The sequence below is a fragment of the Wyeomyia smithii genome, chromosome 2 (genome assembly GCF_029784165.1).
Source record: "Wyeomyia smithii strain HCP4-BCI-WySm-NY-G18 chromosome 2, ASM2978416v1, whole genome shotgun sequence".
In the NCBI taxonomy this organism is placed as follows: domain Eukaryota; kingdom Metazoa; phylum Arthropoda; class Insecta; order Diptera; family Culicidae; genus Wyeomyia; species Wyeomyia smithii.
The window spans coordinates 103,022,302-103,037,794 of record NC_073695.1 but is presented as its reverse complement, the minus strand read 5'-3'; the positions used below and the strand labels follow the sequence as shown (position 1 = coordinate 103,037,794).

The following is a 15,493-nucleotide window of genomic DNA, read 5'->3' as shown; positions in this document are numbered from 1 at the left end:
CTTGTAGGCACACGAACAAAATACAGAAAAATACAGATTTTTTTACGGGTGCATACAGATTTTTCAAAATAAAATCTGGCAGCTTTGCTCGAATTAGACGACAATAGCTGCAGATTAAAAAGGTTTATCTCTCAAAATACGCATATTCACAACAAATAATGCTACAACCTAAGGTTCTCACATCTGTGCTTGGCCAAGCAAACACTGGTGGCGTTGAAAATACAATGTAAGTGTGCTGTATTTAAGAAAAAATCAATTCGCATCTCTCTGTTTGGCAGATTGTTAACACATGAAGGAGCCTTGCTTGCTTTCTCCGGCTATGGCGATAGGGATGCGACGATAACAGCGGCCATCGCCAGTAATGTCTGGTCTGCATATGAGAAAAACGGCCGAAACGCGTTTCGTGAAGATTGTCTCCAGTACGTATTTCTGCAGTGCGAAAACGGCAACGTAATTATCACCCAAGTGGCTAATCTACTGTTGTGTCTTTACGCGAGAGATAACGTAGGACTGGGAATCCTGAAGGAAAAAGCGCAAGCGCTAGCAAACTATTTGGAAGGCCCGCTGAAGGAAATTGCCACGTCATAGAAATTATTGTTTGGGCATGGGTATTCGGGGAATAATATAATATAAAAAGTTGATTTATTTACTGTAAGAATTTAAAAGTATATTTTTATTGGTTGTGAGAATTATTCCGGTAGCGAAAGATGGAGTGAGGAACGTTGATGTCAAAGTTGGTTATCGGCGTGAGCGAGCACGCTTTGGCATAGTCTTTAATTTGGACATTGAACTTGGATATTTCGTCCTTATGGAACGTTGTCAATTGGCGCGTTTCAAAGCAAATCAGGCTTTCGTTTTTTAGAATGTTGGAGAAATCGTTTTTAAGAAAAGAGAAATAGTTATTGGCAATCATAACGATGTCATACTTGTGGAAATGTTCTGATTTAGTTTGAATTTTTGCTACGTCATCAATTGGTAGGAAAATTATTCTGATGTTGTCTGCAGTTACTAGCGGTTGATCATACTTGCATGCCTCGATGGGTTCGGATCGTATTTGTTCCTTGTTTAAATTTTTGCCTGAATCTAGAACATAAGAACCATACTGGTGGATATCGTTGACATCTAAAACGTAATCTCTTTTTTCCTGAATTTCGTAAATTATTTCATAAACATTCCGTTCTGTAACATCGGTCGATCTGAAATCGTTTACTCCATGTTTCGAAGCGGTTAATTTTTCTTCCGGACATTTGTTTCCGAATGAAATGTACGGTCCCGTACTAATGTCTCCCACGATACCACGGTGCATGAAGCTATTTCCGTTTCTGCTCAATCCCACTGCCAACGTTTTATTGGGGTCACTTTGTTCGTACTCCGGGAAAGTAAAAGCGATTCCTGTGTTGCGCCAATGTTTATATTCTTGAGGACAAATTTGCTTAGCCCCATTTTCACGCAATCTCATGTGCAGGTCCCAATCGAAAGTACCCATTTTGTTATCGTACCTGGCGCCAAGCATGTTACGAACCCGGACTGAAAAGCGAAAATAAGTTGATTTGTTATTTATTGACTCACTTTTTCCAGTAAACATGAATAACGATGTAAGAAAATTTTTCAAAAGTAATCACGCTTGAGACTGCGAACAGGTGAAATTATATTTTTTGTTAAAATTGGTAATTAAAATGTCAAAAAGCTTTGACTTAAACGATTAAAAAATTCTTAATTCTAAATTTAAGTGATTTGAGTAAAGAAAACTTACCATCCCAGTAGTGAGCCACATTGAACACGTGCTGCTCCCTATTTGTCCAAAAGTAGAACACATTTTCCAAATGATCTCGCTCCCTGTATTTTAGTTTATCAAAAGAAAACATCGGTGCTGCAGATTCAGCGAATTCTGCATCCGTTATCATTCGCGTCAGCACTTTTGCTTTCGCGTTAATGTAAGCATTGGAGAATGGTCTTAGCAGTGTATTGCCAAAAATATCCATAAACAGATGTGTCTTCCCCTTGACTGAAAACAGTTCGCGGCTCTCAAAAGCAACACTTGTTAGAAGCAGGTTTCGTGCCAGTAATTCCACGCATCCTTCCAGAAGAAAAAAATTTAACTTTGTGTCATGTTTAAATGAGCGGGAGGCACTTTTCAACACATGCCTTGGGTCGCCTAAACCGAACAGCAAGATGTTCAATTCAGTTGGTGGAGCTGCTCCCGGTTGTTGGGCTTTGCAGTATTGTTCGTAAAGATCTAACGCTTCACTGAATCCCCAGAACATTTTAGGCAACTCTTTCTTGGAAAACAATCTTAATTTTTTCCTATAATATCTTCTGAGAGTAACAAACTATTATATGTGTCCATGGCAACGTTGGGTCCTGGCAAGAAATACAAGTGGCGGCATAACTGAATCATGTTAATCAATATTACGCACACGCTCACGATGTACCTAAACATCACGGTTACACTCTTTCAGTCCAGCAAAGTTTTGCTGTCAAAAGTGTTCCAAACATGTATATATTATTTTTTAAATAGTTACAGTTGGATAGTATTGTAGTTATTTCATATATGTAGTAGACTGGGACACGGTTATATGGGAAAAAAGGGATGGTGTTATCACAGACAAACATACGTGCCACTCGATGATGATTTCATCGACCAGAAAAATAACGATCATTTTGAAACTTTGCTTAGTGAGCAATAATGCCGCTAGTGTCGCTATAAGTAAGCGTGCACATTCATTGTCAAAGACAAAAACCGTCAGTAATGCCATTGATGTTAATTTAAGCAAGCGCGCACATCCATTAGTGAAGACAAAAACCGTTTTACAAAAAGGAGTGTCAGTAGGCAATAAGCTCACATGGTGGCGCACGAGTGTATCGTTTCGAATAAAAACGAAGATTTTTCAGGATTTTTCTTCGAAGAGGCACGTCTGTTTGTCTGTGGTGTTATTTTTTCACTCCCATGCACTTGTCGTGTTCCTTATGGGTCCTATAACAACCGTGTAACTTTTCAGATCGATCGGTGCTGCAGCAGTATTGCTAGTAAAATTCAATGGTGAGCCGTTCGTCAAACATTCAATCAGTTTGGGGTGAATAACATTTTCTACAAGCATCGTAGCGCCTTACGGTCTTCAGAAGATTTTTTCCCAGGAAAATTTCCTACAAATATCATGTATCGATATATTTTTAGAAACCAACTGGACTAGAGAATAAGTTTTGAAAAAGTATATTTTTCCATATAAAATCGTATGAAAACTGAAGACCGATCGATCTGAAGTCGGTTGTTATAGGACCCATAAGAAACACGAAAAGTGCATGGGAGCTAGAATTATTTTTTGTCCCAACCTAATATGTAGTTGAAATCATGTTTCAAACAGAAAAAACTGTTTTGAATTGGGTCCTAAAGTTTAGAACAGTTTTCTGATTTTTATATATCAGCTGAAACCAGGGGGAATCTATCTGTCAAATATCGTGAAACCGTGACCAAGACATTTGGCAACAAGGCGTCTGTATGTTTTGGTTTTTTTTTTTTCGTTTGATCGAAGTAAAATGGAACGTTCTCTTTTATCAAAACTCGAGAAATCGCGGTAAACTTTTGTTATTAATAATGCGTTCCGTAGTGAAATTTTGGGACAGCAACAAGTTTTTAACGTAAATTGGTGATGTTTAATCGTCACATTGGTAATTTATCAAACGTCATGGACCAACAAACTTCATGGACCAGAGTTGATCTGCGATAGCGCACACATATATGAAATTTGACAGCGGTAAATCCCCCCTGGCTGAAACAGTGCAATTTTCTAAGCAAAACGTGATTTCAACTTAGACCTTTCGAGCAGTTTTTTTACTCTCCATTTAAAAATCAAAGGAAAACGATAAACATTTTTTTAAAATCACGTTTTGCTCAGAAAACGCGGCTTATTCAAATGATATATAAAAACTGGTAAAGCTTTAGGACCCAATTGAAGATATTTTTCATTTTATTTTTGCTGTTTTTGTCTATCAGAGAACAATACTTTCCAAATGCCAAATATTTTCCAAAATGATATACAATTCACAACTAAACGGACTGAAGATGCCTGTTCTTCAAAACCGATCAGCAGAAAAAGTCTCCCCCACTCAATATCGTCTCAATAGTATTATGCTCTGTCGAACATAATGGAGACTTCGCACACCGTAATATTCGTCACCCCTTTATGCGATTATACACGAACGAAAACCAGTTAGGGTACAGAGAAGTGCACAACATTCTGTCCAGAAGCGGACTTTATTGTGCTTAATCAAATGCTATACATCAAAACGCCTCATTATAACAACATTTCATTTACACCCTCGGCATGTTGGCAGCATAGGAACGGATAATGTTGGTCAGACTGGTTCAAAATTAGCAAAGTCGCAAAAAATCCAATAGTAATAACTTTTTGTCAAAACTTTTTTCTTTTATCACTTTTTTGTAGCGAATAAATTGGCATAATGTTCAAGTTTCTGATTTATGTAATAATTATTAAATAATTAGGATTTTTCAAAGTATGTATTGTAAAATTTCTACAAAACCATGTTATACGTAGAATATACATAGAACTGTCAGAGATCATAGAAGCACTATGGCGATTGTGAAAAAGATTCAGTTTTGCTGTTTCAATGTTATCAGTCTCGTATTTTTTTTAATTTCTCGTGAAAACTGTACAAAACTACATAAAATCGTTACTATCAAAAGTCTAAATAACCTAGTTACGTAACCAAAACATTGAAAAACAAAGTATCATCAGCTTTACTTTCAAATGTTTTGTTTTTCGAAAATACAATTTGAAATAACTTGTAGAGTGAAATCGAATATAACTTTTACTTAGATCGACCACCTGGATGACTGGACCCATAGCAACCGCTTCGAGGCTATTATGCGAGCATATGAACTTCGACTGGTTTACAGTTGTCAAAGTATATTGTCATCTACGCACTTCTAACAATCTACACTTTGTTGCAAAATAACAAAGTAAAAAATTGATGTTTTTTCAACCGCTCTAGTGTAGAGCAGCTCGACTCCGCTTTAACGGTTGAACCATGCAGCACATGAAAAAACAGGTCCATGTTGGTGGTATCATATAGCTGCGCTAGCGGTGAAAAGAGCATGTCTAAATGATTCGAGAAGTCTTCTGAATTCTTCAAGCAGTCGTTTTCTCTCATCTCTTGAAAACATGCTGTGAACCGATCTCAAGAGCCTGCCTGAAGTTTTCGTTTATCACGCTCCCATTATTTCAACCTTTCCAGAATAGCAATCTCGTGCAAGAAAAGTATTGTGACTGTTCGTGAATGTGTGGTTCAATTATAAAATTACTACATAAATCGAACCTGAAAACTGAATTATAAGTAGTAAAAGTATTTTAGATTAAGTGAAACTTTTTATTTTTCGGTGTGTGAGAATTGGTCAGTTTCTTGATATTATCTGCGAAACTGCAAGAATTTGAATTATTTGTACATGGACTATGTAAGATTCAGAAAAAATGTACCCGTCGTGATGTAACTTTCCTAATGAAGAGATCCCAAAGTTAATTCTATATAGTATAGTAAAAGCAAAGCCTAGGTTACATTCCGATTCGGAACTTGACCTTCTGTTTATTATACACAGACTTCGCAGCCAACTGTTAAGTATACAGGGCAATTGCGGGGCTAGTGCTACGATCCTACTGACACTAACACTAACTAACACTAACTCTCCCGAGTCGAGGCTCCAACCTACGACGACTGGCTTGTTAGGTCAGCATCGTACCTCGAGACCAACTGGAAGGGTTATATTTTTTTCGTTTTTTTTTTCTGTGTGGACTCATCACTGCGACCAGAGATTAGATCTATTCCAGGTCCAGGTCCAGGTGTTTTCCTGTACTCCGCACTTCATATTATTGGCAGTATCACTATTGAAGTAAGTGACACGCTATCATTCATGTCCGTGCTTGTGTGTAAGTTTTACCCTCCGTTTCAAGCTGACTGCTCTACTATACCGAGTCTCTGTCCATTCTAACAATATCGCCTTATTACAATTCCCTGGAGAGAACTTTCATATGTTACTCACACCAGTTTTATTATCATAGGGACTTTTTTTTGTTAGAAGGAGAGTCAACAGTGGTACTACAGTGGTATTCAGATTGAAGGAAGGGTACGTGGTGGGGAGCAGAGGGGATTCACTGCTGTCAAATTTCATATATGTGTGCGTTATCGCAGATCAGCTTTGGTCCATGACATTTATTGGTCCAGGACGTTTGTAACTACAAACAATAATGGGGAAAAAAATCACTACACGACGCATTATTCATGAAAGTTTTCCGAGACTTCTCGAGTTTTGATAAAAAAAACGCTCCAATTCTATAATCATTCACATCGATCAAGTTAATGACCAAAAATCAGAACAAACAGACGCAATGATGCCAAATATGTTGGTTACACGATGTTTGACAGATTGATCCCCCCTGGTGGGGAGCCTGAGAATAAACCCATGCTAAAGTCTTTTGACAACCAAATGATCTGATTCTACTAAGATTCGAGCCCACGACCGCCCGCTTACCAAAGCGGACTCTGTAACCTTGCGCTTACGGAGCTCCAAGGGAGGATCATTTAGTGTCTTTACTTTTCATAGTTTCTATAGACAATTTCAAATACATGAACAGATTGTGCGTTAGCATTTCGGCATATTGTACGAATTTTCAATGACGAAAAATTCGGTCTATTATTGAATGTGGCCAAATCAACCGTCACCAACATGATAAAAGTATTTGGAGAACGATTGCCAGGACGACAGGATCGGGGAGACATCGAAATCCGAAGGCCGCAAAAGCAACGAAAAGAGTGGCTGACAGTTTCAAGCGGAATCTCAATCTTTCCGTCCGAGATGTCCTAAGCAAGCTGGGTGTGTCGTCTAAAACTGTAATGGAGCTAAAAAACAAACCGGACTGTCGACGTACAAAAAGGTGGTGACTTCAAATCGTGACGATTAGCAAACTAAGTCAACCAGATAACGATCGCGAAAGCTGTACACTGGGGTCACTTTTTATGCGGTTGGTTGTACCGCATTTAAAAGATTAGATTAGATATATTCATACTAAAATTATTTGATACCGCGTGCAAACAGTCTTCCGAATCGAGCAAAAATAATCCGCGTTATTGTAAAAATATCACGTTCAACAAAACGCATAAAAACAATCCGCGTAAAAAGCGACCCCAGTGTACGTGATAATACTGACGAAGTTTGATTGCGTGGTACAGGATGATGAGACTTACGTCACGGCAGACTTTAAATAGCTTACTGAACAGGAATATTATACGGCAACTGGAAGACGAGTGGTGGGACAGACTTTCAAACACATTAGGCTGTCAAATTATGCAAAGAAATATTTCGTTCGTTCCTGTGGTATGAAGAGCAGCGTTTTCATCGCTAAAGCTTTCGCCAACCAAGAAATGTATGTGCAGGAATGTCTGAAAGAACTTTTGTTATCTTTCCTCAAGCAACACAGGTGTTCCGTTCTGTTTCGGCTAATAATAATACAGCAAACACCCGGACGATATCACAAAAATCAATGTTTCTGATCGCAGTAGTGAGTCCACACACAAAAAAAAACGATATAAATTGTTATAAAATCAAGCTTTACCCAGAAAACACCGTTTTTAAGAGAAGTGTTCGCTTTGCTTGGGCAGCTTGTATGATCATACATAAAAGTCCAGGGGATCAAGGTCCGGGGAGCTGGGAGGCCACAAAGTCTTATCGAGAAAATCAGTCAAATTCTCACAACACCACTCTTGGACGAGTGGCACGATTTTTAGAAGGTCTTTAGAACCCTTGAAAAGATGACGGAGACGTACATCAGACTGAAGGCAGAAGCCGGACGAATTGGACTGGCCATAAACGCTTCGAAGACCAAGTACATGAGAGGAAGAGGTTCCAGAGAAGACAGTGTTAACCTCCCGCCACGAATTCATATTAGCGGTGATGAAATCGAGGTGGTAGACGAGTTCGTGTACCTGGACTCACTGGTGACTGCTGACAACGACATTAGCAGAGAAATTCATCGACGCCTTATGGCAGGAAATCGTGCCTTCTTTGGACTCCGGAGGACGCTCCGCTCGAATAAAATCCGCCGCCGCACGAAGTTAACCATCTACAAAACACTGATCAGACCGGTAGTTCTCTACGACCACGAAACCTGGACTATGCTCGTGGAGTTCGAACGAAAGGTGTTGCGTACCATCTGTGGTGGAGTGCAGATGGAAGATGGATCATGGCGGAGGCGGATGAACCACGAGTTGCATCAGCTGCTGGGAGAACCACTCATCGTTCAAACGGCGAAAATCGGGAGACTACGGTGGGCTGGGCATGTCGTTAGGATGTCGTACGACTACCCGGTGAAAATGGTTCTTGATAACAACCCGACTGGACAAGGTGACGGGGCGCGTAGCGAGCCAGGTGGCTCGATCAAGTGGAAGACGACCTGCGGGGCCTCCGCAGACGACATGGCTGGCGAGCTGCAGCCATGGACTGAGTTGAATGGAGACGACTTCTTCGAACAGCAAGGGACACTTCGGCCTGGAGCTGACTGGCTGACTGGACTCTTGGACGATATTCGGTGCGCCGTCCTGTAAAAAAACGCAATGATCCTTTCCATAGAGGTTCCGCAGTGCCGGAGCCACAACATTCTCCAGAACCTCGGTCTTATAGTACGCGGTGTTGATTTTCGCATTTTTCTCCTCGATAAACAGCAGAGGAAGCTTACCACGCTTGGATAGGGCCCTCAAACCATCATGACGTGGCGCCCTGGAACCGCGAAATGTTTATGCGTGAAGGGTGAATGCTGGCCAATTTTTAATTTTTTTTTTTGAGATGTTTTAAATCGCTTTTTTAAGATGTTTACAATTTGTGTTTAACTGAACCAAGTACAATTTTTATTAATTCTAGATTAGCAGGGAAAAGAGGGAAGCACATTTTTTATTTCTCACGGCCGACTACGAGCTAGTGGGGATTTAAGGCGAGAGGAGGGGAGTTACACTTTTGATTTCAACTATTTTACATTACTGGATTTATTAATTTGTACATGGCCAAGCAGTGATGTTCTATTTCAGCAGTTTTAGTCTTAGGTGTTCGCATAAACATAAAGGTGCCGGGTCGTCGTTTCAATGTCTCCAGCATGGTGTATCATTTGAAATTTATTTTAAATTTCATTGCCAGCATTTTTCATAAACCCGTATAGCTGTGTCATGTACTGGAGATCACCGCCTCCCAGGATGTCTCTAACGGGTACGTTCGGTTGTTTTCCTCTAGCCCGAAGGGAATCTATGAGCTCGAGCCTAACACAACACTATTCGGTACACGACCAAACAACATGGTCATGGTAGCCATCGCCACAAACGCAGTGATTACTGCCTACAAGCTCTATACGAAAGAGGTGCGTGTTTAACGTATAGTGATTGGACATAAGTCTGGATATCACGCGAATGAAGTCCCGACCGACATCCAACCCCTTGAACCATGCTTTCGTCGATACCTTAGGAAAAATGGAATGTAGCCACCGTCCCAGTTCATCTGAATTCCATGATAATTGCCTAACTATTGAGTGTTTTCTGACGCAAAATGCTATAAAATTTATCACAAGCAATTCGTCTTACGTACATATCGCCATCAATCGCACCCACCTTAGCTGAAGAGTCAGCCTTTTCATCATTCGGAATGGAACAATGAGAAGGTACCCAGGCTAAGGTAACCTGATAATTTTTATCTGTTATAGCACTTAAAAACCGACGTATTTTCCCCAGGAAATACGGAGTGTGTTTCACAGTCTTCATCGATCGCAGAGCCTCAATGGCACTGAGACTGTCTGTGAAGATGAAGTAGTGGTTTATGGGCAGGGTTTCGATGATCTCGAGAGAATACTGAATGGCAGCAAGTTCTGCGACGTACATGGAAGCAGGAGCATCGAGTTTGTAGAAAGGGGTAAAATTTTCGTGGAAAACACCGAAGCCAGTGGACTCATGTAGAATAGATCCGTCAGTATAAAACAATTTATCACAACTAACATGTTTGAACTTATTGGAAAAAATCTTTGGGATCTCTTGCGGTCGCAATTGATCTGGGATACCAATAATGTCTTCTTTCATGGTGATATCGAAGAATATAGCATTATTAGAAGTATCTAAAAGTGCGACATTGGAGGAAACGTATGAAGAAGGATTAATATCTTGAGCCATATAGTCAAAATATAAAGTAATAAATTTGGACTGAGACTAAAGGTCGACCAACCTCTCGAAATTTTCAATATCTAATGGCTTCATAACTGTGCATCGAATTAGCAACCGGTAAGAGAGATCCGAAAAGAGATGTCCATTTGATACGGCACAATACGCTCTAATGTTTAACGGAGCCAAATACACATATGTATCTTACTAACTAACTGAATATCTAAAACCAAAACAGATAGTATTTTCGGTTTTCAAATCACGTTAATAATTGGCGTTTACGATGGTTGTAGAGTTACTCTGAATGTGTTATAGTACAAGTAGAAATCAATCAGTATAAATATAACTGGTTTTCAAGAATGCGTATAAATTCTTAGTTGTAGCTCCCGTTATGTCGTAAATCTTGCGTTTCTTGTACGACTTGAATCCCAGCTCCTTTGTCATGATGGTGTGGGTAGTCCTGATCGACATATCCAGATCAGGAGCTGTCTTTCGGATCGAGCGGTTTATTTTTCGACGAACCCACTCCTTCACCACCTTGATGACTGCTGGTGTCCTCGCTGAATGCGGTCGCCCAGATCCCAAACGTTCTTGGCCGAGGTCGCATCCCAATACCGACGGATGGTGATATTGATGAAATTCCGCTTCATCTCGTAGGATTTCAACCGCCAGAATATGTCGCTAGGTCGTTCACCTCTTGCAAACAACTTCACTACGACGTTGCGATACTCCTTCATCGTGCGCGGTAAACAAACAACAAATTACAGCAACTCGATACCGTGCGCGTCGGATAGCTTATATATGAGACTAAAGCCGACACCAATACCAATACAGAATGCAATGGTGCGCTCATAAGACCTGTAGTCCTCTAAGGGCACGAGGCATGAACTAGTGTTGGGAAATATCGCCCAAAACGGACATCGATAACAATCGATAATTCCGGGGCTTTTAACGATTTTATCGATAAGTATCAATAATTTGACAGCTCACGTTTGCGGTAAAATTTTTTTTTTCAGATGGCGATGAAAAAAAAACTGTTTCAGATGGTGATGAAAAAAAACTATGACAGATAATTGAGTTGGATAAATTTCCCATGGAAGGTCATCATGTTAGCTTCCTCACAAAAAAATATTACGTCCTTGAGTGCAGCCTTCCGGCAGTTAACCGGAACATTCGCCATGGCGGACGAAAATATGCGTGTAGCCATGTTTTTAAGCTCTTTCTTCGTTTTGTTATTAATTCCTCCTCCGTTTTCGCGACAAAATTGTTGGAATAGGTCTTGCGCTTCAAGTTTGTCCAGAAATTCTCGATGGTAAGCAGGTGGGGGACATTGGGCGGATTCGCCGACTTCGGTACCACATCGATATTCAGCCGCTCCATCTCCTCCAACGAGTAGTTGACCGACGTCAAATCTGGCCAGAACACCTTGTCTTCGCGCTTATGGTATTTCTTGATGAACGTCGCAACTTCTGTCAGGCACTTCGTACTATAAATTTCCCCGTTCACGGCCAGCCCGGAGCGAAATAAGAGCAACTTTAACATCCCTTTCTCGCTGATTGTCAGCCACAGCCGCACCTTTTTTGGGAACTTGGTCTGTGAAATAAACTTTACCTCGGTGCTCACTTCCTTCGTGGGGGAGGTAAAATACGAAGAGCCCTACTAGTCGTTGCCATCCAGGGTGAGATAGGTCTAGTCGTCCAATACCACTGCCGCGTCGCGATTCGCCGGGAAAATTTACTTGACCATCTTATTCAACCGCTGTCGCTGCGTCATTGCCTGCAGCTCCGAGACCAGTGGACGGGACTGCCGCTTTCTGCATGTATGTCCATGTTCTCTAGATGCTTTTTCACTGTTTTATAGCATACACCAACCCCTCGGCCAAGTGCACGCAGCGATTTAGCCACTTTTCCCTCGGTCTTCCTCTTCAGCATCATTTAAAGCTTCTTGTCGCGCAGGGTCGTTGGTCGTCCGGAACCGGGCTTTCTTTCGATGCTCCGATCGTTGTCCAATAGTGTCAAGATGTTGTAGATGCCAGAACCGGCATACCCGGCGTCCACAAAGTGCCGCACGATGCCCGTTTTTGACGCGGCGGGGTACCGTTCTTTGAACGCGCACACTTCTGAACGGAGTAGCTTGACTTTTTTCGCCATCACAGTTAGAGTTTGACTGATAGAGCTGTCAATTTTTTTTTGCAAACTCATGGGTTACTATGATTGATGATGCATGAGTAGTTTCGTCAGTGCGATTAAAGGTGAACCCATGAAAAATCGGCAATTTTTGTTTATTTTTTTACCGCAAACGTTATTCGACAAATGCAATTTTGCTATATAAATTTGTTAAAAACAGAGACAGTGATGGCCCAAACAGAATGGATACGTTTGCGTTGCATTGACGTCAATGTGACAGTAAATGTATGGGCTAACTGTCAAATTGCCGCAAGCGCAGCCGCAACGTATCCATTGTGTTAAGGCCTTGAATGACAAATTTTACGATACTGCGAATGAAAATTTAAACAACCGGACGAGTTAAACAGTTTGTTTTGGAAAGCCTTCGGGTTTTACGCCGGGAGTGCTTTCTACGGAGTAGTTTCAAGCCGAAGTTCATTTTGAAGGTTGTATAATTAGTGAAAAATTGAAGCAGGCAAAATTCTGTCAATTTTTAAATGGCCAAAACTTCATGAAAAATGAATCAATTCTGACAAAACAGGTTTCATTTTACTGGAAAACTGTCCTAGTTTCCTAGTATTACTTGAGAACTGGACGTGACCAAGGGTCACTGGAAATGTTTCGGATTACCGGAGTGTGCGCCAAAGTGTACACAGCGTTGCAAATCGAGCGAGAAGCAAAACCTTTCTTCTCCTTTCTGCTTGAGAACGAAACATATGTTACGCTTCTCAAGTCTTTTGCACACACGCTTTGGAGATACTCTTCCTTCTTCATGCATTCCCTTGAGTAGCAGCAAGCATGAACCGACACGAACAATCTCTTTCGTATTGCTACCCAGCTACCGTAAAAGAGTACGCGAGTTCCTGCTTGTGAGTAGGAGTACTCGACTAAAATTGCTCGACTAGGAGTGCTTGAAAAACTGTGCTCGAAAACGAAAATGCTTTCTTAGCGGTTTGGCTTCATGCACCGACAGTGGGGTAACGTGTAGGGTATCGGACTGCTTCGGTAAGTTTTTTACAGCAGTCTAATGCAAAACCTGCCGAATAGAGGTGGGCAATCCGCTCACGAACTGATCTAAAGAGCTGGTTTTTCAAAGTGAGTGAGTGATCTATCGCTCTTTTTTAAAGAGCGGTAACTCACCCCTTACTTCAAGCAAAAAGCTGAAGCTGATTTTGTTGATCAGACACCGCAAGCGAGAGCCATATGGATGTTTTACACCCCAAGCGCAACGCGGCGTGCGACACTGCAATAGAACTCCCAGAAAATAGCTGCCTGCTCTCCTATGCATAACCATCCACCCGCCGCGGGAATAAAAAATAAAATCTACTTGCCACAGTTCACACACAGCACACGGGCAGGCTAACGCCGGGACGCAAACGAAAAGTGGAACGAAAAGAGCGAAAGAACTGGTTCACTGATCTTTTGAATCTATGCAGACAACCCGCTCCCGAGCTGATCAGAAAATCAGTTCTTTAAAAGATCGAAATCTTCTGATCGCGAGCGGATTGCCTGCGAGCTGAACAAAAGAGCCATCGGAAGAATCAGTTCTTCTGAGAGCGAAAGATTTCGCTCTTTCAAAGAACTGAATCTTTTGATCAGCCTGCGAGCGGATTGCCAGATCAGTGAATCAGTTCTTTCGTTCTTTTCGTTCCACATCCATTCGTGTGCGTACTCGGCGTTAGTCAACCCGTGTACCTGTGTATGGACTGTTGCAAGTTGTTTTTTTTTGCATGCTCTTGCGGCTGGCTGGGTGATGAGAAATGCAAGTCATGCATCTCAGGGCAGACGTTTGGTGGCAGCTTGTTTCTGGGAGTTCTATTGTAATTTTGCGCGCGACCTTGCGCTTGGCATATCGGGTATAAAGCTTTCACCTGGCTTTCGCTTGCGGTGTCTGATAATTAGCTACACTGATAAAAACCAAAAATTATGTAGGACCGAAAAGAGCGAGTGAGCTGTTAAAAAGAACTAGTTCATCTTAGTGAGCGGAACCGCTCTGATCCGCTCACTATAGTGAACCATTTTTCCCACCTCTACTGCCGAAGCGAACCGCTGCCGAAGTAGTCGGATTGCCTATCATTTTTTTCCCTATGCAACCATCGCAAAGCATCTTGAAACAATTGTCTTCGGCTAGTAGTTCTCGCGAGTTGGGGAATAGGTACACACGAGTACACACGAGGAGAGTAGACGGGAGTGTGTGCATATGATCTCGGGAATAAATGCGAGCAAGAAAGAAAGCGAGAAAGAACGAGAAATAGCTTGGATAGGAGAATTCTCTATTACTGTGCAGCGTTGCCAGGTCATTCTTTTAAAAATCTGGAAAAGGCAAAAAAAAATCTGGAAAAAATCTGGAAGTCATTTCGTGGGGTGAAAGGTAAATTCTTCGGATAAAAGTCTTGGGGTACGTAAAATTTGAGGCGACAAAATTGCAAAATTTCGCGTCAAATTTGAAGTGATGACCTTTTTGCGGAACAGAGAAAATAAAATCTGGATAAAATCTGGATCATTCATGAAAAATCTGGATAATTGGACATCGAATCTGTCTACTAGGTCATTCTTTTAAAAATCTGGAAAAGGCAAAAAAAAATCTGGAACAAATCTGGAAGTCATTTCGTGGGGTGAATGGTAAATTCTTCGGATAAAAGTCTTGGGGTACGTAAAATTTGAGGTGACAAAATTGCAAAATTTCGCGCCAAATTTGAAGTGATGACCTTTTTGCGGAACAGAGAAAATAAAATCTGGATAAAATCTGGATCATTCATCAAAAATCTGGATAATTGGACATCAAATCTGTCTACCTGGGTACATGTTCAAAAATCTGGATAATCCAGCTAAATCTGGATACCTGGCAACGCTGAGTACTGTGTGGAAGCGGCATCACCGAGAACCTCACATGAGGTGTTGCATGCCGCTTACGAGCGAGACTAACAACACTGAGTGTACATTTTTGCAACGCGTAGAACTTTCTCTGACATTCTGTTTCACTTAGGTTGTCAATAAATCAGAATTTATTTCGGGTTCATTGGTAGCCAAAGATTGTAAATTCGCCAAGAAATCACCGAGGTATGAATTTATCAAGTATGGGTGTTGATTTTGGCGGTTTTTTCCCTGTTGGGTACTAATTTTCTTTGAGC

At 41.2% G+C, this 15,493-nt stretch overlaps 2 protein-coding genes across 3 annotated transcripts in view; one reads left to right on the top strand and one right to left on the bottom strand.

The window, feature by feature from the left end:
- The first annotated feature begins 64 nt into the window (after positions 1 to 64).
- Positions 65 to 665, top strand: LOC129723091 (ragulator complex protein LAMTOR2 homolog). The gene is made up of 2 exons (XM_055677057.1): positions 65 to 226; positions 279 to 665. Exons 1-2 carry the CDS (start codon positions 159 to 161, stop codon positions 586 to 588), a joined length of 378 nt encoding a protein of 125 aa, XP_055533032.1. The 5' UTR covers positions 65 to 158; the 3' UTR covers positions 589 to 665.
- LOC129723088 (dynein axonemal assembly factor 3 homolog) overlaps positions 651 to 15,493 on the bottom strand; it is a 29,806-nt gene continuing 14,963 nt past the window's right edge. Inside the window, exons 3-4 of one of the 2 annotated variants that reach the window (XM_055677055.1) lie at positions 1,754 to 2,361; positions 651 to 1,527 (exon numbers count right to left, since the gene is read on the bottom strand). In XM_055677055.1, coding sequence (XP_055533030.1) covers positions 674 to 1,527; positions 1,754 to 2,264 — 1,365 coding nt within the window. In that variant the 5' untranslated portion in view covers positions 2,265 to 2,361 and the 3' untranslated portion in view covers positions 651 to 673. Of the gene's footprint in view, positions 1,528 to 1,753; positions 2,481 to 15,493 lie in introns of those variants that run through there. The other variant, XM_055677054.1, reaches the window with a different exon arrangement.

Excerpts from the sequence above, each read along its gene's own strand:
- LOC129723091 (XM_055677057.1), top strand. The coding sequence starts at position 159 with ATGCTACAACCTAAGGTTCTCACATCTGTGCTTGGCCAAGCAAACACT. Across the intron at positions 227-278 it reads GGTGGCGTTGAAAATACAAT|ATTGTTAACACATGAAGGAG; the intron begins GTAAGTGTGCTG and ends TCTGTTTGGCAG.